This window comes from Sinocyclocheilus anshuiensis, unplaced genomic scaffold (genome assembly GCF_001515605.1).
Source record: "Sinocyclocheilus anshuiensis isolate Anshui unplaced genomic scaffold, SAMN03320099.WGS_v1.1 scaffold579, whole genome shotgun sequence".
NCBI classification, from domain to species: Eukaryota; Metazoa; Chordata; class Actinopteri; order Cypriniformes; family Cyprinidae; genus Sinocyclocheilus; species Sinocyclocheilus anshuiensis.
In genome coordinates, this window is record NW_015551075.1 from 1,782,532 (window position 1) to 1,809,678 (window position 27,147).

The 27,147-nt window shown below is 33.9% G+C and overlaps 1 protein-coding gene and 1 long non-coding RNA gene across 2 annotated transcripts in view; one reads left to right on the plus strand and one right to left on the minus strand.

The window, feature by feature from the left end:
• LOC107662270 (uncharacterized) overlaps nucleotides 1–18,450 on the plus strand; it is a 22,403-nt gene extending 3,953 nt beyond the window's left edge. Inside the window, exons 2-3 of the long non-coding RNA XR_001631201.1 lie at nucleotides 2,501–2,503; nucleotides 18,338–18,450. This is a non-coding gene — a long non-coding RNA (uncharacterized LOC107662270). The remainder of the gene's footprint in view (nucleotides 1–2,500; nucleotides 2,504–18,337) is intronic.
• Nucleotides 1–27,147, minus strand: part of efl1 (elongation factor like GTPase 1) — a 139,457-nt gene that overhangs the window by 64,429 nt on the left and 47,881 nt on the right. Inside the window, exons 13-15 of the mRNA XM_016452221.1 lie at nucleotides 16,122–16,276; nucleotides 15,748–15,914; nucleotides 14,258–14,393 (exon numbers count right to left, since the gene is read on the minus strand). Coding sequence (XP_016307707.1) covers nucleotides 14,258–14,393; nucleotides 15,748–15,914; nucleotides 16,122–16,276 — 458 coding nt within the window. The remainder of the gene's footprint in view (nucleotides 1–14,257; nucleotides 14,394–15,747; nucleotides 15,915–16,121; nucleotides 16,277–27,147) is intronic.

The following is a 27,147-nucleotide window of genomic DNA, read 5'->3' on the forward strand; positions in this document are numbered from 1 at the left end:
CCAGCCCCCTTAGATGTAAGGCTACATTTAGACTGGTGCGTTTATGTTTTAAAATGAAAATGATCCTCGTCATACTGGCGTTTCCACTGCGTTTCAAGCCGGCTTTCCACCATCTCCAAGCGACAGACCGGTCATTCAGTCATTCGTTTCCAATGGAGAGTAGCGCGGGAGCTGCGTGGAGTTCCGATCATATGCAGATGTCCGTTCATACTACATGACCGAAAGCGCGTGTTATGTGGCCATTCATGAAAACTGTAGCATTATGCTTCATAAGACAATAAATAAGATTTATATTCTGCTTTTACTCAAAACTCACTTTAAACCACCATCGAGTGTTTGTAATAACTTCAGATTGCCGTCTAATGTGTGTTTTGGCCATGTAATGTTGCTGAATTTAAATATGTTATTACCTCTGCTCTGACTCTGAGTCAGAGCAGCGATCATGGAAGAGAGAACACAGGCAGACAGCGCTGGAAGCTGCTAATGCTCATCAGTAAATCAGTGGAAAATAAATAGAAATCATGATTCTGTCTGAGCTATGCGTTTTAAAACGAACACACACTAGTGTAAATGTAGCCTAACAGATGTGTAAACTGAAGACTATTTGAGCTTTATTAAAACTATTTGCACTGATTTATTGTGTTGGTTACATTTTGTTCCTTTGTGCAGTGGCTCAGGAGATGAGTCTTTGAGATTGTATAAACATCAACAAGCTGAAAAATAAAACCAAGTTTTTTTTTTTTAGATAATATAATCTTGTTAAAATTGATTTCATAAAATTGGTATCGAAAAAAGTATCGTTCAGGAACCGGTATCGAAGTCAAGGCATCGGTATCGAAAATTTTTGAACGATACCCAGCCCTAAATATTTGTGCAAAGTTGTTTTGTGATCTAATTTGTCAAATACAGTATATTTGTCTTTTGTTTATTTATTTATTTATTTTTTGGCACATTTCTCTCTTGAGAATGAACAGTTTTTGATTAAAAAGTATAATTACCCAAAACAGCACTAAGACACTTGAGACTCTAAACTTTCTAATGAGTCTCTAAACTTTCATCTTTCAGTTCATCCCCTTTAAAGCAATGCTGCTAAATCGTTAAAGCCAAAAAATCCTATATCTGTCTTTGGTTTCGGTCATTTTTTTGTTGTTGTTGGTGTTGTTTGTTCACTTTTCTGTACTCTGTCTTGTCTACTGTCATTTTTTCAATCTATCACATAAAAAAAGGCTAAAAAGTCTAGATAAATAATAACCGACTAGTTTTTTTGTTGGCCCCATCCCTACTGCTCCCCACCAGCATACTTCACAATCAACAAAGTAAACGTCCCACATCTGCCCAGTCATTGAAACACCCGATGACACGCCACATCTGTGGTCGCCCTGATTGCAGTTTGTATATAACCGAGGGAGCCTGTCGAGGGGGGAAATCAAGCCACAATCCCAGTTACTCAGAGCTCTGCCGTCCAGACACCAGTAAACATGCACACACACGCGCTGTAGCGTAAAACAAACGTTTTCCCAAAGCTCGCCACCATGAATCAGCATTATTCATCTCATCTGCTGTGTAGCAAACTGACGTGACTTTAACCAGAGAGCGAGGCGGCCTACCCGCGATCCTAAAACCCAGGCAAGCTAATAAACATCTGCTTATTCTTCTGATCTCGCATGTGTATCGGTTCTTCAGCTGAAGGAGTCATCCCTGCGGTGGGTGAATTTCAAAGTGCAGCGGACCATGGGTGTGTGTTTTTTTTTGGGTTTTGGTGGCCAGATCTTGAGGTAATACAGATATAGATTAAACTCCCTCAGTGCATTTCTCTTGTGAAGACTATTAGATGTTTACGGTTTGTCCTCAATACTTTTTCTATTTTCGAGATGTAGATGAGTTTGTTTCTTTATGGGAACAGATTTGGAGAAATTTGGCATTGCATCACTTGCTCACCAATGGATCCGAATGGGTGCCGTCACCAAATGAGAGTCCAAACAGCTGATAAAAACATCACAATAATCCACAAGTAATACACACCACTCCAGTCCATCAGTTAACATCTTGTGAAGCGAAAAGCTGAATGTTTGTAAGAAACAAATCCATCATTAAGATGTTTTTAACTTTAAACCGTTGCTTCCTCTATCCATAATACTGTTTTCTCCAGAGACTAAGTATGAATCAGGGGAGAAATATGTACAGATCAAGCACAGTCTACAAGCAAAAACAGTCCAAAACAAACAAATTAGTCAATTTTAATAGACAACAGGGGATAGACTTTTGTCACTGGAGTAAGCATTATTATGGATTATGGACTCGTATTTTGGCCAGAAGTGATGTTTTTATGCTGAAGTGTCTTAATTATGGATTAATTTCTCACAGATTCACAGCTTTTCACTTCTCAAGACATTAACTGATGGACTGGAGTGGTGTAGATTACTTGTGGATTATTGTGATGTTTTTATCAGCTGTTTGGACTCTCATTTGGTGACGGCACCCATTCGGATCCATTGGTGAGCAAGTGATGCAATGCCAAATTTCTCCAAATCTGTTTTGATGAAGAAGCAAACTCATTTACATCTTGGATGGCCTGAGGGTGAGTAAGATTTTTTATTTTTTTAGCAATTTTAAATTTTTGGGTGAACTATCCCTTTAAAGCAATAAGCCAGAAGAAGCAGTGCAGTGATTTATCATGGTTATCATCACTATTATTATTGTTCATGCACTGGATTTTGATTTTGATTTTATTTTTTTAACAAACTTTTTTTACAAACCTAAACTTACACCACAATACTTAAACCAAAGTATTAAACTTTGTTGTGAAATGAATGATACCTCAAATCATCTGTATGCGTCTACTTTCAAAGTGGCTTATTGCTATTAAAAAAAAGCAGCAAAATAAATATGACAAAAGACTATGGCAATCATCACTATTATTATTGCTCATACACAGGGTTTGAGTTTTTTACAAACCCCAAAACTTAAACCACAGTACTTAAACCAAACTTTCTTGTGAAACAAATGATTCCTCAATGCACGTGTGTGCTACTACATTTTAAGTGGCCAAACATACAATTTTCACTTAGTGAATAGTAAAACAGCCAAAACCAGAATTGCACTGAAGGAAGGACCCGAGACATATCTAGAGACCAGAACATCATACAGAAGCACAGAACATCATTAAAACGCAACTTGGGCCAAGAAAAATGCTTCATTAGTGTAACTGTAGCACATTCATAGTTTTAAACACGGCTCATCCAACCAGATTTTAGAGACAGAAATATACATTTTAAACAATATTTGTACAATATTTAAACAGTTTTAGATGAACTTGTTGAGTGTTCATTGCTTTTTTCCTTTACTAGCTCATTCAACATGGAAATTACATGAATAAAATAAAATAAATGCTTACAATTCATTTTAAAGGTCCCATGACATGCTGCTTTTTGGATGCTTTTATATAGGCCTAAGTGGTCCCTAGTACTGTATCTGAAGTCTCTTTCCCGAAATTCAGCCTTGGTGCAGAATTTCAGCCACTACGAGCCAGTCCCACAATGAGCTTTCCTTAGGACGTGCCATTTCTGTGTCTGTAGCTTTAAATGCTAATGAGGAGGACAGAGGCGTGGCAACTGCCATGCTTCGCTCGCTTGCAAGCCATGATGTCTCTCGAGGAAAAAAAAATATTGCGCTCGCCTCGCACGGTAGTAGCTCATTTTCTCATGGGCGGGCCAAATTCTCTGGGCGGGCAAAGCAGAGAAAGGGGAGGTAACCTTTCCCCGTATGACGACATAAAGGGAAGATTCCAGATTGGGCCATCTGAGCTTTCATTTTCTCAAAGGCGAAGCAGGATACCCAGGGCTCGGTTTACACCTATCGCCATTTCTAGCCACTGGGGGACCATAGGCAGGCTAGGGGAACTCATATTAATGTTAAAAAACCTCATAAAGTGAAATTTTCATGCCATGGGACCTTTAAAATAATTAAATAACACGAGGCTTAACATAGTTTTAAATGGAGTACAGTATGTGCCACCACATATCAGCTACCCAAATAAAAAATAAAATTAAGTAAAAATTGTAAAAAAGCCAACTGGAATCCAGGAAACATTAAACCACAAAAAAAGATAACTAATAAGAGGAAAGTAAGATATTTTCCCAAACCAAAAAAATCTCAGCCAAACATGTCGTGCCAAATCAAACTCTTCACACAAAGGAATGGCATGACATGATAAATCATAAAACAACCACAGGCATCTGTAAAATCCCATTCAAATATCAAATTTCTCAAGAAAGCAAAAATAAATGTGGAAGTCAGCGAGAGCGAGATCGCTCCATAATTAATGACTTCATCTCCATTACAGAAATTAAATTCTGCTCTTTAGGTTACTACACTTGATCATTAATAACGGTGAAGTCGTTGAAGGCAGGTTTGTGTGGTGGTTGGGGGGGGGGTGGGGGGCACTTTCACATATTTTATGAGGATTTAATAATTGGATTTCCTGTTTGAGAAGGAACAAAGGCAGGCGGGAGGCTTTGAAGTGGGAAATGATGGTTCGCTAGACAAGCTCTGCTGCATGTGTGTGCCGTTATGAATTACAGTGGGGGAAAGGCCACAGGAATGAATGACGTCATTTTAAATAAATGCGAATCATTGTGCTGATATTCCTGATGAGAGAGGCGGCAGGATGTTCTGATGAAAGAGACTCTGACTCTGTCTGTCTGCACTGTGATATGCAAACACGAAGAGCTATCTTCTTCTCTGAGACACAGGTAACACACACTACTGGTCAACCTACATAGGAGTTACAATTATGCTTACATATAAATACTAGGGCTGCACGATAAATCGCATGCGATATTTAATGCGCATCTTATCAGTAAAGCTGGTTCTGTAATCAGCGGTAAATCTCCATCACGTGCGGGCTTTCACATTGAGCAGCATTAACTACACAGAGCTGTTGTTCACTGACAAGCTGCACAAAACCACGTTCATAATCGCGCATTTTTTTGCACAGCTTGTCAGTGAACAACGGCTCTGTGTAGTAAATGCTGCTCCATGTGAAAGCCCGCACGTATTCAAAATATGCATTCAAATTTTTTTTGAATAAAACCACATGTACTCTGTGCATGATGGTCCCTGCTCGGCACTGGCCATCAAAAAAATCCATATCAGTCCACCGCTGATATCAAATTTTAATTTAGGAAGTAGAATTAAAACAGAAGGAAACTCATAAGAAATTCATAAAAATGTGTATAGCTTTAATTAAATATTAAACATTTTCAGTATGAATTAATATAAAAAGCAATATTAAAATTCTAAACTAAGCAGTCTTAAAAAATAAAAAAATGTATTAATTAGTTTATAAATATAAAACACACTAAAACTTAAAATCAATAGCTTTTGTCAGTGTCACATCAACATTGTGAAGCATAAGTGAATTTAGGCATTAAAGAATTATAATGCACAGTAAGAAATATAGGGAAATTTTAATTTTTAGAAGTACCTAATGCTATCGAACTGAATCAGATGACAGCAAAAGTAATCAGTAATCAAAATGAAGGTAGAAACAAGTGTCCACAATTAAATATCGAATAATAATAATTTTAAAAAGCCAATAATCAGCATGGTCCAGATATATACGCGAATACCTATAACTAGCATTCAAATTATACTGAATAAATTCATTTTATTGTTTTGGAACAGAATTACCCCAAGGTCTTGAAAATCGTGCCAAACAACATAAAGCAGGATTATAAGATGGAAACCTCAAAGGTACTATGGAAGCCAATGGCTACCGTCAACTGTTTGGTTCCCTACATCCTTCAAAATATCTTTTGTGTTCAACAAAAAAATTCATATAGATTTGGAACAAATTGAGGGTGAGCAGATGATGACCGATTTTTCATTTTTGATAAACTATCCATTTAAACCAGGGGTGTCAAACTCAGTTCCTGGAGGGCCGGAGCCCTGCAGAGTTTAGATTCAACCCTAATTGAACACACCTGATTCAACGAATCAAGTCTTTCAGGCTTATTTGAAAACTAGATGGTATGTGTGTTGGAGCAGGGTTGAATCTAAACTCTGCAGGGCTCCGGCCCTCCAGGAACTGAGTTTGACAGCCCTGCTTTAAACTGAACACCTAAAAAGTTCAATCGGTTCTCGCTCATGTTGTTATTGTGTTCGTCTAATGAAATTCCTTTGCTTAGTGACTGTGCGCAATTTCTTCGACCTGAAGTTCAGTCAATTCTTTTTCCTGTCATTACAATCCTGTGGGAATTCAGTTCAAATTCACACTCATGAATTTAAGGAAGCCAGTTAGGAATTTAGTCTAAATTCTCTGTTGAAGAACAATCTCTGTGAGATTAGAATCTAATCTCACCTAAATTCCTCATTTCCTGGAGTTTCAGCAGATGGAGGGAAGCTTCAGTAAGCCGCACAACAGAGAAAGCGTTTGTTTGTCCCCGCTTATTCCAGCTCTATCTTTCATGCGCTCTTCTCTTTGGCTTGGTTTCAGGGCGTTATGACAGCGCTAAGCTGTGTGCGTGTGATGTGGCGAGTCAAGCGGGTCTGTTTTTGACAGTGCGTCTGGTTTGAGTTTCGTCTTTAGGGAGGTCCAGTCAACCGAGCGGTAGGTCAAATGTTGCTTTTAACCTGTCATGTGGTTTAAGGACAAATCTTTCATCCACATCTAAAGGCTTTCTCGCATTTGAACTCCTCCACACCTCACTGCAAAAACCAGCCCAATCAAGCAGGAATACAGGCTAATCTACAATCAACGTCCCCTCAAAGTTTCAGACGTTGACCGCAATGTTTACACAATAAAACAATGCAATGATGGCTAACACATGTCACAGAGGGCTGACGCTCTCTGACCTCCATCTCCATTATGAAAGCGCGCATTACCATTGATCCGTGTGATGCGTGAGCGCTCGCTAAGACAATTCAAATCTGGTTAGGGCTGTTTGGGGGCCTGATGCTCAAAGTGAATTATGAAATAGTGCTCAGTAATGTCCACTCAACGGCGTAGTGCTTTATTGACAAGCACCTGCGCTCCACTCTTGAGCTAGCATTAGACAAACATGTCGATACATTAATGCGTCCCCTCCTTCATAATTTATTAAAATCTCATAAAATAAACAAGGACTGAGCAGTCGGTCAATGTACTGCCATGCAAACTGGAGAGAGACCAGAGCAATTTCAAGCCTTTGTGGTGCAACTAAACATTTAAAATGGTATCGAATAAAAGGTTATAAAACAAAACTGAAAATGTAAGCTGGGCATTTGATACATTTATTATACGCTTTCATGTCAATAAAACCTGATGCTCCAAACATGAATAATTTGTGACTACCAATAAAGCTCAATACAATGGTCACTGCTTTACAAGCAAAATTATTTCTAGCAAATATGCTTGTAAAGTTAATACTTGCAAGATGAACCCTGAATTACCAGAAACAAAACATAGGCAGCTCATCTACAAGATGAAAAAAAACCTGCATAGAAACAAAACAAGAACAAAGAACATGAACAAAATAAAGTATTATATATATATATATATATATATATATATATATAAATAAAAATAATTTAGGCCACCAGTTTGTAAAAAGCACAACTACAGTAATGCACTTAAACTGTACCAGAATAATCATTATCCTACAGACTTCTTTATAAATACAGCCATATGACAGGCTTCAACATCAGGATGTCCACTATTGCCTTAAACATGGCCATAAATTATAAAATGGTTATCGGTAATGGGCCAAATGCTAATTAATGTACACTGAACCCAAACCCCAAAAGTGTAACTATAAACTTCTTATGTCGACTGTATTCAGTAGAATTAACTGCAAAGAAGGTGTTTGTGTGTCTGTCACTGCACGTGGAACATGAATCAAGCTCAAATTTTGTTTTATTATTATTATTTTTTACCAATCAATTGGTGAGTACTTTAATCTGTTACTTTATTTTGCTCCATAAAAGCCAATATTGCAAAAACTGTGTTGATGAAAAGGTTTACAGTGAGTTGAGCACACTAAGTTAGGTAAAAAGGCGATATTTGCAGTGTTGAGAAGCACTGCGTTGTTTACGTGTGCGTTGTCAATGATGCAGCCTCCTATAGCCGCTGAGCTGCGTGAACACTGATTTAATAAATGGAGTTTAACACAAGACAAAAAAACCTTTTTGTCTATGTACACTTGTGATACAAGAAAATACTAGAAAAGAATCCACCCACAGCAATAACACTGCATGCAGATCATCGGTCTAGAAAAGCTACAACAACAATTTAAACAACTTTACAGCTCAAATAACACACATTTTTGTACAGAAATAATAAATGTGCTTTAACAAAATAAAAAAGTGCAATTCATTAATAACTATATGACAAGAATATGCCAATCATGTGCCAGTGATAATTTAATAGTTATATATTATACAAATATATCCAGCAAAAATAAATATATGTGACCCTGGAGCACAAAACCAGTCTTAAGTCGCTGGGGTATATTTGTATGGGTCAAAATTATCGATTTTCCTTTTATGCCAAAAATCATTAGGATATTAAGTAAAGATCATGGTTCCATGAACATATTTTGTAAATTTCCTACCGTAAATATATTTTACATTTAGTCATTTAGCAGATGTTTTTATTCAAATATATCAAACCGTAATTTTTGATTAGTAATATGCATTGCTAAGAACTTCATTTGGACAACTTTAAAGGCGATTTTCTCAATATTTAGATTTTTTTGCACCCTCAGATTCCAGATTTTCAAATAATTGTATATTAGCTGAATACTGTCCTATCCTAGCAAACCATACATCAATGGAAAGCTTATTTATTCAGCTTTCAGATTATGTATAAATCTCAATTTCGAAAAATTGACCCTTATGACTGGTTTTGTGGTCCAGGGTCACATATTGCAAAATAAATACTATTACTATGATATAAAATTACTCATGATGTGACATTACGTTTGAGTCATACTGCCTAGTCCTAATATCAATATAGATGAAAATAAATTGCATGTTAACATATCAATACAATGATCTAAAGTAGCCAAAAGTAAATGTTGCACTATATCCAACTATATTATATTAAAATGTATTAAATGCAAAAATAAAATGTAAATATTTTTTTGAAGATTTTAAAATATATTTTTTTATTTCTATTACTTTTTTACATTTCAATGCAAAAAAAAAATAAAATAAATAAAAATAAAAAAAAAAATATATATATATATATATGTTAAAACATAAATATAAATTACACACAAAAACATGCTTTAATGGCATTGTCCCCCTCCTTTTGTGATTTGACGTGGCAGGCCAAATCAGAGGTCATTACGGGCCCTGGTTTGGGCACCTCTTAACTAAAGTATCAAAGACCAAAACAATCGAAATATATCAATATCTGATTGTTTCGCCACAGTCCAATTTCACATTAGAGCAGACAAACAAAAGTTTCTTGGTCTTTTCTCTACCATTATTTGAGATTTTCAACGCGAGAGTTGAATGTGCATTAAAGAGGAGACTGAGGAATGAGAAATGGAAATGAAGTCTCATCAGCGCATTACCCACACATACTTCTATGACGCTAGGAACACTGGGAATCATAAATCAGATTTAATTGCTCCTGCCTCTATCTGGACGCTGACTCAGATCTATGGGAGTCCTGGATGAGAATCACACAGCCCTTGCACTGTTAGATGAGGAGTTAAATAAAAAAAAAATTTAATGTGAATAATAAGAACTTGACAGCATTTCTTAGGATTTTTTTTTTTTATGTAGTTTGTCTGTTGGGGAAATAATTAGAATAATTAATAACATTTCCACAACAGTCCTAAAAATGGTCACGTCAAAACTTACAGTTGGGGGAAACATGATCGACTTTTGAAACGTGAAAAACTTTAGTTTTTTTTTTAATCATATCATGTCAATACATATTTATTTATTCAGATACAATGAATAATTATAAACAAATACTTACTATACCAATTATAAAAATTAATACAATAATTATATAATATTATAACTCATAATAATATACCACAATATAATATACATAATATATATATACACACATACACACACACACACATATATATATAATGTGTATGCGTATGTGCGTGTGTTTGTATCATTATTGTTATTTCAATTACTTTTAACTTTTATCTCTTCAGTGCATTAAAACTATGACTTAAAAAATGTAAAAGTATTCAAATTGAAGCATATATGGTCTGAGATATATTCACAATAAAAGTTAGATGAGGAGCCAGAGCGCCTCTTTAGCACCGAGGTGAAGACCACAGCAGATAATAAACCCCATCCATCTCACGCTGCAGCCTGACTCTGTTGTTTAGGAATGTTTGCGAACCAACGGTTAGTGAAGTGTTACTGATGCAACTCAGAAGCCTGAGAGCTGGTTGATATGAGAATGACAGACTTTAACCCTTCTGGGACCCAACACACACAAAAATGTTTTAGGATTTTGTTCCTCTCACATCATTATAGTGATTACAGCATAATATATGACCTTTCATATAACTTTTTAAATAACTTTGCATAAACTGCATCAACTATGTTATTTAAAATAATACAAAATTTACTTATATAATATTTATTTCCTGATTTAGTACATAATTTATGAAGACCAAATTATATATACAGTGTGTATGTGTGTGTGTGTATATATATATATATATATATATATATGGTTTATATTAAATAAAAAAAAAATTTAATGTGAATAATAAGAACTTGACAGCATTTCTTAGGATTTTTTTTTTTTATGTAGTTTGTCTGTTGGGGAAATAATTAGAATAATTAATAACATTTCCACAACAGTCCTAAAAATGGTCACGTCAAAACTTACAGTTGGGGGAAACATGATCGACTTTTGAAACGTGAAAAACTTTAGTTTTTTTTTTAATCATATCATGTCAATACATATTTATTTATTCAGATACAATGAATAATTATAAACAAATACTTACTATACCAATTATAAAAATTAATACAATAATTATATAATATTATAACTCATAATAATATACCACAATATAATATACATAATATATATATACACACATACACACACACACACATATATATATAATGTGTATGCGTATGTGCGTGTGTTTGTATCATTATTGTTATTTCAATTACTTTTAACTTTTATCTCTTCAGTGCATTAAAACTATGACTTAAAAAATGTAAAAGTATTCAAATTGAAGCATATATGGTCTGAGATATATTCACAATAAAAATAATGCACCTAAAGATAAATTGGCGGATTCCGGGAGAATAAATTAATTGCTGTTGAAATTGAAGAAAGGGCAAATTTGAACTTGATCGATCCATATCAGCACCATGGCTCAACATGTCTGGAACGAGAATGCATGCTAACCCCATGGCTCTACAAAACAAGTTATTATTAGGAGGTGCTCTAAAGACTACATGACACCAGCAGCCCGTGTGAAAAGTTCACCAGATTTCTGAAGAAAGCCACAGGCGTGTGCAATCATTTGTGTTTGTTGACAAGAATGATGGGGGGGAAATCAGGAATTGTTGAACCAAGTCGTCATTTTGAACTTCAGTATTTTGAGCAAAAGCCTTCAGGGTATTTTTAGTCCTACTTTGATGCATGTTTGGTGTTGAAACATTTGTGACTGTAAGCACAGACAAAACAGAGATGACGAAAAATATCTGCCAAAATGTCCTAATTCATCCCATGTTGCCAGGGCAACAAACCTCTATAAGTCAAAACTAATTCCAGAAGAATTCGCTTCTCTTTGTAAAACACATCACTGGTAGTTTAAAGGGCCACATGTAAATTCTGTTGCCTTGCTGTCTGCTGTCTACATCTGCAGCTGGACTTATAAAGCAGCACCCTGACTGAAACGAAACCTCATAAGGCAGGGGTGTCAAACTCAATTCCTGGAGGGCCTGGAGCTCTGCAGAGTTTAGATTCAACCCTAATTAAACACACCTGATTCAACTAATCAAGTCCTTCAGGCTTATTTGAAAACTACATGGTATGTGTGTTGCAGCAGGGTTAGAATAAAACTCTGCAGGGCTCCGGCCCTCCAGGAACTGAGTTTGACAGCCCTGTCATAAAGGATTGATTTTGAACGCTCCGCATATAGTATGGCTCAAAAGTTTTTGAAACAGTATTTAAAAAAAAAAAAAAACGTGACGTGACGTGACATGTGGCCAAGTATGGTTACCCATACTAGGAATTAGTGCTCTGCATTTAACCCATCCTTAGTGCACACACACAGCAGTGAACACACACACACCGTGAACACACACCCGGAGCAGTGGGCAGCCATTTATGCTGCGGCGCCCGGGGAGCAGTTGGGGGTTCGGTGCCTTGCTCAAGGGCACCTCAGTCGTGGTATTGAAGGTGGGAGAGAGCGCTGCACATTCACTCCGCCCACCTACAATTCCCACAACCTTTGGGTTACGAGTCCGACTCTCTAACCATTAGGCCACGACTTCCCCTTAATGAGAGAAGCATGCATTAACTTGATTAAAAGTAACAGAAAATACTTTTATAGTGTTGCAAAAAATCTCTATTTCAAATAAATGCTGTTATTTAGAAATTTCTATTCATCAAAGAATCCTATATCATATATCACAGTTTCCACAAAAATAATGTTTTCAACATTGATAATAATAGTGTTTCTTGAGCAGCAAATCAGCATATTAGAATGATTTCTGATGAATCATGTGACACTGAAGACTGGAGTAATGATGCTGAAAACTAGACTATATTGGATTTTTTAAAGGATTTTTTCCCCCAAAACTGAATTAATTATAACCATTTTTCTAATTACCTTTTCTCTTCTGGCATTGTCTATCAACTTAGATAAAGGATTTGAAGCAGACCCTAAATGGGATTGCTTTGGTACACAGAAAGTGACATCCGTGACAGTTACAAGACTACTGAGACATGCAGGTTCTCGTCTGCTTTGTTTTTAATAACCAAAAGTTGGAAATGTATCTTGATAGCTCAGGGCTATTAACAAGAAGGTTGCTAGTTCAAATGTGCAGGATTAAAAAAAACAAAACATTTACACACAACCACTGCACCCATAAATAAGACGTTTAACCCCAGGATGCTCCATGCAGACTGACCCTGTGAAAACTACCTAGCTCACTAAATGAACACCCATGGACTGAAAATCCCAATCTTTTTGTTTGTCTTTACTCAACTTCCAAGAGTCATAGTATTTACAAAGTACCACGCAGCTACGATGAAGTTTTCTTCACTAGATTTGCCAACAATCGCAAGAAGAACTGTACATTGCACATCCTGATTATTCCGAGTAAACGCCCAGTTCACACCAATAACAATAACTATAAAGGTAACTATAACAATAACTACCAACTACCACGCCAATGCACAATAACATTCTCTTTATTCTGATAGAATTATTTATTCTCTTCTACCGCTTTAGATGCTCAAGCTCTTGAAAGCCAGATGGATTCTGATTGCCCGTCAAAGTTTTGAACAATCATCAACTGGAAAAAAAGGGCTATTGTGTTGAGCTATTCTTTTACATCTAGAACGATATTTAAAACTATATTTTTAGCATTATACATCATGTAGTTATCGTCCTTGGTGTGAACGGGCCTTAAGGCATGTTTTGTTGGTTCTGGAACAACAACAAAAATATATTCTAACCCAATCCAAACACCTAAACCTAACCTAAAAATCTGATTGGTTGTCAGAAATAATGTTCCAGGACCCACACGGACATTGACCCAGTAACATGTGAAAAAAATCTGTGCTGAGGACTAAAAAAATCTGAACATCTAAACACACTTCCTGTTTCTTGGTCTTTTCTCTACCATTATTTGAGATTTTCAACGCTAGTTTATTATTGTTGCATGGTCAATTCCAGATGTACCCATCCTTAAACAGCACAAAAAAACAAACTCTAGCTGCTCCATTTACAACAACGGTTTTTCCCTATCTAAGTGGCCAATTCTTGGACAGAATAAGCAGTGATGTGGAAAAGACGTTATTTTGAGCACTCACATAACGCACTACTGCACCAGAATTTCATGGCATTGCTATAACTGTGCTTCGGCCAAACCATGTACTGTAAAGCCATACATCAAGCAAGAATATTACCCCGACAAATAGAGCTTTGTCTTCAAGAAGTGCGATCACATCCAAAATCCATAATCCAAAAGCAGAACGCCAAAAAACAAATCCATCCGGAACCTGTGAGAGGAGCACTGTAGAAAACAAATGACCAACCGAGAACATTTCCTGAGGGAACCTCATCCAGTTCCTCCAGCTCGCGGCCCATCAGCAGGTAGAGGCTGTCCACGGTACAGCAGGCCATGTGAGGGATGCTGGGTAAAACATCAGCTACTGAACAACCTTCAGGCAGCTAAAGGTGAAAATGATCAACAAAAATCCCACATCAGCATTAGGACTCATATTACCAGACAGCATACATGATAACACACACACACACACACATTTTAAAAAATTCTTTTTTTATAATTACATTTTTATATTTTATTTTATATTTTACAATTGTTCAAAATAATTAAATGATTTGTAAATAAAAAAGTAATACACAATACTAAATTTAATAATAATAATTATTATTGTTGTTATCTTTATCTTATTTTATTTTTTTATTCAGAAATGTATTATAATATATTTTGTATATTACATATAGTATATACTTGTTTATATATAAAAATCAATTAAATAATTTTATTACAATACACAATTTAATAATAATAAAAGAATCATATGCTGTAATTGCAAATATTGTAAACTGTAAATAAGATAATTATTAGATTATTATTATTAATTATTATTAATAAGATTATATTAATATTATTATTCAGAGATGTATTATAATATATTCTGTATATTACATTCTCACAGTACATACTTGTTTATAAATAAAAATCAATTAAATAATTTTATTACAATACACAATTTAATATTAATAAAAGAAGAGTCATATGCAGTAATTGTAGATATTGTAAATAAGATTATTAATACTATTATTATGTATTATAATATATTCTGTAAATCAGAATATATACATATTTGTTTATATATAAAACACATTTTTTTATTCCAATATACTACTTTTACTACTAATAATAATTTAGTAAATGTAAAAATTGTAAATGAGATGTAACATTATTATTAAGACATATAATGTGTATGTGTGTGTATGAATATATATAACATTATAACATAATTATTGAAGACTCAAAGACTCAAAAGAGCAACTATTTCTTCACATAAATTAAATTAGCCTTTTTGCTCTTTAATATTTGATATCAAATGTCCAGAAACAAGAGATGCAAAAGTTTTTAATTTTTCAATTCAAATCACAATCTCAATATTTGTCACAATCATTGCCGTTCAGCCCTGAATCACATTTGTTTAAGTGGACACTTCCTCTCTTAATTAAGACATGCTCTTAATGGCCAATGATGGTGGAGTTTTATGCAAATTTGACTCTGACTCTTCAATGAATGTCTCAATTGTATGAGTCTTTTAATAGTTTCTGGGTAATAATGTAATAATGAGCTCCAGACAGCTTCAAACATGAGGGAATTAATTGGACATTAACCCAAACGAGGCAGTTCATTTGCCCGAGTTCAAGTTCAGCAGGGTTAAGGATTATTAACTGTGTGATGATTATGTTATAAATTGCATTCATTCTTGGATAAGGAAACGGTCTGCGGCTATGAAGCCAGAAGCCTGCTCACCGCTCTGAGCGCCAGCGACGGGTCGTATTTGGGTCCGAGCACAAACACCTTTTGGCCTTTTCTGACGACGCCGCTGTAGACTCGTGCGAAGGCCACAAAATGCTCTTTGTTTTCCTCCTCGACTGCAGCTTTGACCGAAAGAGCCTCTGTCTGCGCACACAGAGCATCTGCAGAACAAAATAAAGTATAAATATACTAAGAATATCAAATAAAGAAGTCTCCAGGAGCAGTCACAGTATGAATTGGACATATCATGATAGTTTAATGGTACAGAATTTGCCTTAGGAAATATAGCCTGTGACACACAAGCTCAAAGACACCTGTTTTACTCATTCACTGTCACGCATGCAGCATTGAACGGGTTAAACTCTTGCCTGTGACAGCACCTCTGGCCGGGCCTGCTGGGGTTGAAGTCCCTCCAGCATCAGCCGACCCGGGGCTTTCTGCGCTCTGATTGGCAGCTTGTCTCTCTGCGTGCCGCTGCCTGGCCAGTTCCCTTCTCTGGGCGATCTCCTCCTGAGTCAACGGCCTGAAGGTACGAAAACATCACAAACCATAATGCATGCTTATGAACCGCAACTGGACAGTGGGAGATTCTGTGCACTTTATTGAAGGCTGACCAAGTCACCTATTTGGTGATTCATTGGTCAGCCTCTCATATAATTGTGTGATATGCTCAGCTAAAGTGCTAAATAGGTTACTGAAAACAATTATTAATTAGTAAAACATTTATTAAACATGCAAAAGCAGAGGTTTTGCAAATTGCAATTTTAATGTAAAGAATTAGAACTAAAAGGAACCAAGATGCAAATAATTTCTACAATCAAAGTGTAATTTTTGCAGAAAAAATGCATGTATGTATTTGTATGTATACATACTCTGTAAAATCACACTTTTATTGCAGGATTTCTTTGCATTTTAGTTTCTTTTAAATAGATTTTCTTAAAATAAAATTGCAATCTGCAAAACTAAAATGCAAAGAAATTCTGCAATAAGTGTACATTGAAAAAAAAAAATATATATATATATATATATATATTAGGCTTGCCGCGATAGACGGTGCTGACGGTGATACCGGTGTTAAGCCCTCAATGCAGCGTGCCGAACGAGTCGCATCACAGATCAGATTTCAGATCAGAGGAGAATGAGTCGAGCTGACTGACAAGAAGAATGAGGTGAGGTGAGACAGACAAGATTTAGTTTTGAAACGAAATGCAAAAGTGCCTGTTTGGCAATATTTTGGATTTTGAAAAGCCTGTTGACTTTTGCCGTTAACTAAAAACGAACAATTCCTTTACTTCGAATTGTCGCTATTTGAAAGTGAAGGTAAAATACGCACGCCGCTTTTACAAGCTATTTAAAAGCGAAGGAAAGTGAGGAAAAGAGGGAACGCCCCTGCGGTGAGTCGTCAAAATTGCAATTTGAAAAACCTATGCTTTTGCATGTTTGTTTATTAACTATATGGCTAGTTAATTATAAATTTAAAAAAATGAAATCAATGAAAAAAAAAAATCATTATAATTTATAAATTAAAAGATTATTATTATTATTATTATTATTATTATTCTCAGAATTGTAGTTTTGTAACTTTAATTTCCTTTAAATTTTATATTCAAATTACAATTCAACTTCCTGTTGGATATGTCCAATTCAATTTAAATTCCAACTCACAAATTGCCAATTTTTAAATTTGCTCAACCCTGGTAATAGATCATTGCACAATTTTAAAGCATATTAGCTCATTTTATAGCCATTATCATTATTTGAATGCCAAACATGATGTTGAACATGGATGTTGTCCATGTTTTAGCCTCTATTTAGTGTCAAATAATATGGTCAATTAAATTAAATCATTCATTAACATGCAAAAAGTTATTTTTGACCAACTACAGAGAGTACATGTAACATAAAACCTTAGAGAAATAGCCAAAACCCCAAAAATCCAAGACGAGCAGTTTTTGCGCTGGCCATTATCACAGACATCCAATTTCAGCAGCAAAGATAAGTGAATTGATTCAAGAATTTCTATTTCAAAAAGAAGCAGACATGTCATTATAAGAACAAAAGGGGGCTACAGACAAGCTTTAATAGAACACCAAACTCGTACAATCGTTTGAGATATAAATCTCAAATTGCTCAAAGTCAAACTAGTCGGAAGGAAAACTGGCTCAGTTCTTGACACACCAAAGAGTTACCATAGCTACCATAACTAGCCTACATAAAACATTAATATTGTGCTTTTATGCTCCTAAGCAGTAGATCCAATAGCAGATTTAAACCATGTTTACTTCCAAACCGCTGCCAGATTTGTTAAGGACTCATCTAAAGCAGAATGATGACTCCATCTGAGGAGATGACAGACGAATGCTGCTTACAGACCATAAACAAATCATCAAGAGGGACGCTGCAAGAGCAACATAACAGCCAACAACTTTTGCTTTACGTCTAAATATAGATCCTATGTAGTCACACAGCATACTTGCTGTAATTGGTTGGAAAACATTGCCAGCATGATGATCGTGAAGTTCATCGAGTTTACTTTATGACACTGCAAAACACCTGCCAAACAAGCTGTAATTGATAACAAAAGTTTCAGCTCAGCATAGACCGAAGCGATGCTTGTAGTATGGCTGACTCAAAAGTGTCATGATTCTTATGAATTCAGACAAAAAACATAATAAACAAAACAAAATAAAATGTTTACTTGTAGGATGTCACAAGTTTATAGAAAGTTACATGATTGATAATAATGAAAAAAGTGTGTGGGTGTGTTTTTTTTTTTTTTTTACTAAGATGCTTGTTGTAGGGCTGACTAAAAAGAGTTATGATTCTACATATTATAAAATTATTTTATTTTTTTAATTTGATTGTTTTTTTATTTTGAATAAACAAAAATAAAATAAAATAGGGCTGACTAAAGAGTTTTGATTCTACATATTATAAAATTATTTTATTTTTTTAAGTTGATTGTTTTTTTTATTTTCAATAAACAAAAATAAAATAAAATAAAATAGGGTTGACTAAAGAGAGTTTTGATTCTACATATTATAAAATTATTTTATTTTTTTAATTTGATTGTTTTTTATTTTCAATAAACAAAAATAAAATAAAATAAAATAGGGTTGACTAAAGAGAGTTTTGATTCTACATATTATAAAATTATTTTATTTTTTTAATTTGATTGTTTTTTATTTTCAATAAACAAAAATAAAATAAAATAAAATAGGGTTGACTAAAGAGAGTTTTGATTCTACATATTATAAAATTATTTTATTTTTTTAATTTGATTGTTTTTTATTTTCAATAAACAAAAATAAAATAAAATAAAATAGGGTTGACTAAAGAGAGTTTTGATTCTACATATTATAAAATTATTTTATTTTTTTAATTTGATTGTTTTTTATTTTCAATAAACAAAAATAAAATAAAATAAAATAGGGTTGACTAAAGAGAGTTTTGATTCTACATATTATAAAATTATTTTATTTTTTTAATTTGATTGTTTTTTATTTTCAATAAACAAAAATAAAATAATATAATAAAATAAAATAGGGGTGACTAAAGAGAGTTTTGATTCTACATATTATAAAATTTTTATTTTTTTAATTTGATTGTTTTTTTATTTTCAATAAACAAAAATAAAATAAAATAAAATAGGGTTGACTAAAGAGAGTTTTGATTCTACATATTATAAAATTATTTTATTTTTTTAAGTTGATTGTTTTTTTATTTTCAATAAACAAAAATAAAATAAAATAAAATAGGGTTGACTAAAGAGAGTTTTGATTCTACATATTATAAAATTATTTTATTTTTTTAAGTTGATTGTTTTTTTATTTTCAATAAACAAAAATAAAATAAAATAAAATAGGGTTGACTAAAGAGAGTTTTGATTCTACATATTATAAAATTATTTTATTTTTTTAAGTTGATTGTTTTTTTATTTTCAATAAACAAAAATAAAATAATATAATAAAATAAAATAGGGTTGACTAAAGAGAGTTTTGATTCTACATATTATAAAATTATTTTATTTTTTGTAATTTGATTGCTTTTTTATTTGTAATAAACAAAAATAAAATAAAATAGGGCTGACTAAAGAGAGTTTTGATTCTACATATTATAAAATTATTTTATTTTTTTAATTTGATTGTTTTTTATTTTCAATAAACAAAAATAAAATAAAATAAAATAGGGCTGACTAAAGAGAGTTTTGATTCTACATATTATAAAATTATTTTATTTTTTTAATTTGATTGTTTTTTATTTTCAATAAACAAAAATAAAATAAAATAAAATAGGGCTGACTAAAGAGAGTTATGATTCTACATATTATAAAATTATTTTATTTTATATAATTTTATGTTGTTTTGTTATTTTCAATAAACAAAAATAAAATAAAATAATAAAATAAAATAAAATAGAACAGGATTGCAGTGGTCACTCAGTAGGGATTAGCTAGTGTGGGATTAAACTTAAACATATTTTTTACCATTAATTGAAAAATAATTATAATAATAGTAGTAATAATAATAATAAGATTATTTTTGATGATTGATACAACTTCGGTAACGGGGTCAAAAAGCTGACCTTTGTGTCTCTAATGCTAGAGAAAAAGTAACGTGACAAAGTCTATCTTATTCATGGAAAGTGCAGACTGTAACTTCAGTCATAAACAAAGCTAGTTACAATGATTTGAGAGAACACTGCCATGTTGAAATATTAATCACACATTTGGGATGCATTAATTACATTATAACAGGACACAGTCCAGTGTAAAGTTCTCTACTTTAAAACCTGTTATTTTGTTCTTTTTAAATTGTAGTGCAATAAAAACTACAAGTGCGAAATCAACCATAAATAAACTGGTTTAGGTCTTAATCACACTCAATAGATTTTTACCCACTTTCCTCCTTTTTTCAGCTTCCGCTATATTAGTGTTTCAATCATGTAGCGTGTCTCAAGTGTTTAATTTCAGTCTTTCTGCGAATCGTCATGTTTTCCTTTTCAAAGGTCTGAATGTGTCGCTTATTGGCAATAATGGAAACAGCATGAAGCTCGTTTACAAGCTCGGCCACTGTGGTTATGAAGTAATGGGTACAGAACCTTACAGCAAAGTCTTTAAAAACCACAAGCTGGATTGATTTTTTTTTATATATATATTCTCAAAGGGAGAAAAAAATGACAGAGGAATGGAAATATAAATTGTTTCTAAATCTGTACACATAAAACAAACTACTCGCGAAACACTTAATCGCCATGCAAGACATTAAACTACAGATGTTTTCCACAGGAAACAACTGTCATGATGGAAATCTGCCAAGTCAATATCTACGTTTTACAGTTTAATTAAATTTCATATACCATAAATATGCTACATAAAAATAATTAGACATGTAAGCAACTGTTGGGCTCGAAAGAACCAAAGTACACAAATCTGACAGAATTTCCTTTGTTCGATCTAATAAAATTAAAAAATACAATTAAAATAATTTAATATATATAATGCACACATATATTGACATTTGCATGTTTACAAATTAAAAAAAAAATAAATGTTATTGCAATTAGCATCATGACCAATGTATCTGAAGCTTAACTTATGATACTAAAAGCTAATTTGCTCATATATTATTTTTTTCATATGTGTGTCTGTGCATGTGAGCACATGAACAGCCCAACCAATTTTCTGCCTACCGACTGCCTTGTGCCATTAATAAAAACCCCTGGCACCAGCAGCCAATCAGGCGAGCCAACATATTAGCGTTCTCTGCAGGGCATGTGTAAGAGTGGCTGACAACACTCCCACACAACAAATCAAATACCACACACACACACACACTGACCCACATTGATCATTGCTATGGCAACCCCAAAGGTGGAGGAATGCATTTGTGCTTTGCAGGTTTCCTGATGCAGTTCATTCAATTGGAAAAAAGGAGAGCAAAATAACAGACTTGACCTGAGTATGTATCAGCCGTGTGCGCCATTCAATTCCTCACAATGAACTGAGGTGACAGGCAGGATGTCAAATCTGAACGAGGAATATTAAATGGAAAGAAATGCATAACTACTCATATTTTTTCATAATGTTCAAATAGAGCAAAATATAATTTTTTGAATCGCCAACATATACTAACAATCAAAGGTTTATTGAAATGTTTTCGAAATAATTTATTCATGACTGAACACCTTTAAAGTACTTTTACTTTCATGCATTTATCTGATCAAAAATACAGTAAAAGCTGTAATACTGTAAACATTTTAAATAACTGTGTTCTATTTGAATATATTTTAGAATGTAATTTATTCCTGTGACGTAAAGCAGAATTTTCAGCATCATTACTCCAGTCTTCAGTGTCAAATCCTTCTAATATGCTGATTTGCTGCTCAATAAACACTTCTTACTATCAATGTTGGAAACAGTTGTGCTGCTTCATATTTTTTGTGGAAAATGTGATACATTTTCTTCAGGATCCTTTGATGAATAGAAAGTTCAAAAAGAACAGCATTTGATCAATTTAATGCATCCTTGCTGAATAAAAATAAATAAATAAATAGATAAATAAATACAAATAATACTTACCCCAAAACTTCTGAACAGTTGTCTATATAGGTAATAAATAAATAAATATTTTTTATTAATTTATCTATTTTTTGAGGGCAATTCAATAAATTTAATCAATCCGGTTGATCAATCTGGTTTAGCGGATGAAAATTAGCTGGCTGAATCCGGTACAATGCTTTAAATGGAAACATTTATGTTAAAAATTGTACACTCTAAAAAAATGCTGGGTTAAATACAACCCAGTGCTGGGTAAAATAGGGACACACCCAGCAATTGTGCTGTTTTGACCCAGCGGTTGGGTTACTACCCAGAAGGTTGGGTTAAACATTTAACAGCCTAATTGCTGGGTTTGTCCCTATTTTACCCAGCACTGGGTTGTATTTAACCCAGCATTTTTTAGTGTACACTGTCCCTTTTCAAATAACTAAACTAAACTAAACTAATCCAATTCAAATTCACACCAATGAATTGATAGGAAATGCATTTAAAAAAAAAATTACATTAGGTATTTAAAAAAAAAAGAAAAAAGAATGAATGAATGAATGAATGAATGAATGAATGAATGAATGAATGAATGAAAAAAAACTTTCTGGAAATCTTGGTATGTAGGATTTTTATTCAGGCTACACGTCAAACAGGTATCCACAAGGGATTTTCAATAAATGCTTCATTACAAACAAAGACATAAAAAACAAACAAACAGTTTACTCCTGGCATGTTTCGTATGAGCTCGAAAACTCACAAAACTCACTCAACAGAAGCCTCTATCAAATCAAGACGAAGAATCAAATGAACTACAAGTGGCACTGCCGCTCTTGCCAAAGTCTCCCTCTGGCACAGGATATCTGGGGTTGCTTAAATAACACTGTTTTGATATGTAAAGGCTGAAATGTGGGTCAGGGCATAACGCTAGCAGCTGCTGCCGTCGTTACTTTACAGGCTGAAATCTGAGATGCATTGTGGTCTAAACGAACGCTTTATGTCCATTTTCTCAGCCTCTCTGTTTGCAATGCCCCTTTCTCTTAGTTTTATCAGCTCACTCCAAAGGGTCAAAGGTCATCTGATGTGAGAGTTTCTACATGCACTTGATGCTATCGGGCTAATGTGCTTATGGACGATCACATTTAGATATGATGTTTTGAAAGAAAATATGGATTGAAAGCTCATTTACAAGCTGGAACCTACCCCACCCTTCACTCGCAGAAGAAACGCTCGCAGAGCCAAGAAAACAAATATATGGGCACTTTTGGCCCCTAGAAATTTAACTCCCTCAAATAACCTTTTCAAACTCACTCATTTATTTTAGCGGTCTACAAAAACTGTCCAACAGTTCTGTCATGTTTTCTTTTTTACCCTAAACTGCCATGACCAAATTTCCACCACATCTCAAATCACCACTAATTCTACAATGGAAATGACAATTTAAACATTTTTTAGAACAAAACAGCCAACTTATTTGTATAATTTCTCTAACTTCACAGCTAGCATTTTATGTATAGTAAAATAAATAAATAATAAGAAGAAATTATATGTTGATACTGTATGTTCACACATTGGAAATGGCATTCATGATACTTTTTTTAAATGTATATATTTACATTTGTAAATATATTTTTACAGTCTTTGTATTTTGGTTGCACAGCATTTCCAAATGCAAAAAAATTTGAAATATTATTATTAAACATTTATGTTATAATTTAACATTTTTTATATAAATATATAAATATATATATATATATATATATATATATATGTGTGTGTGTGTGTATATATATATATAATTTAACAAAAAAAAATTTTTGTTGCTATTTTTTGCTCTTCGCTGATACAAATGAGGGTGAGTCATAAATTTGAGTGAAAAAAACAAATGAAGAAAAAAAGAAAAGAAAAAATGAATTTCTGTGGTCTGTAGGGTCGGTGATTGATTTCTAGTGGTAAAGAAATAAAGCCAACTATTTATTGACTTCTAAAGACACTTTTTGTCTAATCAATGATTAACTCTTTCACAACAATGTCTTAAATTATCTAATAAACACAAAAGTGCCTGTAGTTGAAGAAACACCCATGTGTTTGTGTGTTTTTGTGTGTGTGTGTGTTTTTGTGTGTGTGTGTGTGTGTGTGTGTGTGTGTATGTTTGTGTGTTTGTGTGTGTGTGTGTGAAGGACAGAGACTCCACAGAAATGAGACAGAAAAAAGATCATCCCAGGTCAGGGAGAAACTTTATGCCTGGATACCCTGATGCTGACTGCTTTAAGCTCAGAAAAAACAAGAGACAGAGAGAGCGAGGGAACAGGGAAAAAGAAACAAAGACAGCAAGAGAGAGTGTCTTTCTGGAGAAAAGGTGGGTGAGACGGTGACTGAATACAACAGAGAGTGAACACAAGCAAACAATGAAGATAAAAAGATCCACAAACACAGTAAAGAGTCACTGGGAGCCGCCCAGGGAGGAGAAGCAGGGAGCTGGCGTTCAAGGCCGAAATACGGTGGCATATTAACCGCAGCATTCTTGATTGAAGGAAACAGTATGATGTTAGACTCAATAAACAGAAGTACATTACCGCGGTCCAACTCTTTTTCCGTTCACAAATCGCACTCATCCCTCGATGGCTCTAGCAGAGCCGAAGGAAATGGAGTTGATCTCCATCGAGCTAGACATTGTTCGAAACACACGGAATAGAAGGTATTTAAGCATAAAAAGTGGCGAGGGAAATTAGCGTTTGAAAATCACCGTTCTAAATTTAATGTGCCTCGATCCAGCTATATCTGTCTGTCTCTTTCAGTCAGTGGAAAATATGTTTTGATGGCGCTGGGAAGAGAAATCGCTTGGTTTCACTTAAAATGCTTACGTGAACAACACGCATGCAAAAGTTAAATTAAAAATATTCTACACTCTTAAGTTAAGTTTTCTTAAAATAAATCACAATTTAGTTATACATGACCATCACATACCTATAATTAATTCTAGCTATTGTACCTTTAAGACTTATGTATATAAATAACCCCTATTATGATTCACTGACTTCTGCATAACAGCGTAGTTCATAACACACTGTCGTTCATCAGGGTGGGCCAAGTAATCACATAAAAAGTCATAATTATGAGATAAAAAGTCCGAAATCTGAGATAAAATGTTATAATCATGAGATAAATCGAATGATAAATCTATGAGATAAATCTAAATTAGAACCAAAATTGCATGAGATAAAAAGCAAAAAAATTCACGAGAAAAAAAAAAGACAAAAAAGTCATAATTATGACATAAAAATGAAACATTTTTGATGAAAAAGCATAGTCATAATTAGTGGTCGACCGATATATCGTCAAGGCCGATATATCGGCCGATAGTTGGCAGTTTTTCTATTTGGCCGATGTGTTCGAGGCGGGACATTTATTTTGACGGCGCTGAGAACGGCAGCGCCTGAGCACACAGTGCTTACATTCTCCCTCTTGTTCGCTGTCGTCGTTCAGTTCTGTCTAATACGGATAGAAGTCTATCTAATAATCAGATAGAACTGTTAAACAAAGGATTTAAAATGTAGGCTATACAAAAAAGTATTATAACGATTGCTTTAATATTATTATATAGTAGAAAGGCAAACATTATAATACTTTCTCATTTGCGTCAGCATTCAGCAAATATGCATTTATATCATTTAAACAAATCTTTGAATGACTAATGAACATTTAATTTCCATTTATTTAAAACCTTGCAAACTTAGTCGGATCCAGTTGTGAGATCTTGTGAAGTGTGCATGTGTATCCTGCATGATCGCGTGTTCTCTGTGTGACGGTCGGTCCGTGTGAATTGAATGCTGACAAGAGGAGAGTTCAGCTTCACTGGAGACGCGTGATCGACAAACTTTAAACTCGTGATTTCAAATTATGCTGCGCTTTATGCATTTGCCCACTGTCATATTCATGTCATTTTCATTGCGTGCTGTATGTAAAATGAGTGTTACCTTGGCTTTATTTGAAAAAAAAAACATATATATATTTATGATTCCCAATGCACACAAACTTCCCAGAATACTGAGTGCCCTGTTGGTTACGGTGTTTACTTCCTTTTTAATTAGATTTTTATTAAATATTTATTTATTTGTGAAAAATGCTTTGTCTTGTAATATAAGTCTCTGGTGTCCCCAGAATGTGCCTGTGAAGTTTCAACTCAAAATACTCCACAGATCTTGTATTATATCATTTTGAAAATGCCTATTTTGAGTGGAAGCAGAAACACACTGTTTTTTCGGGCCTCTCTTTACATGCGAATGAGCTGCTGCTCCCCGCCCCCTTTTCCAGAACAGAGCGGCACCATTACAGCTCGTACCTGCCAAAAAACATCTGTTTTGGTTCTGATTATCATGTTTATCGCGCTGAAATCATGCAGTTTAAACCATATGAGTTTAAACTTCTGATTAGTGGTCGACCGATATATCGCCAAGGCCGATTTATATTTATATTTTTCAAATATCGGCATCGGCCGATAAGTTTTTCTGTTTGGACGATGTGTTCGAGGCGGGACTTTTATTTTGACGGCGCTGAGAACGGCAGCGCCTGAGAGCGCACACCGCTCACATTCTCCCTCTTGTTCGCTGTCGTCGTTCAGTTCTGTCTAATATAGATAGAAGTCTATCTAATAATCAGATAGAACTGTTAAACAAAGGAATTAAAATGTAGGCTATACAAAAAAGTATTATAACGATTGCTTTAATATTATTATATAGTAGAAAGGCAAACATTATAATACTTTCTCATTTGCGTCAGCATTCAGCAAATATGCATTTATATCATTTAAACAAATCTTTGAATGACTAATGAACATTTAATTTCACAAA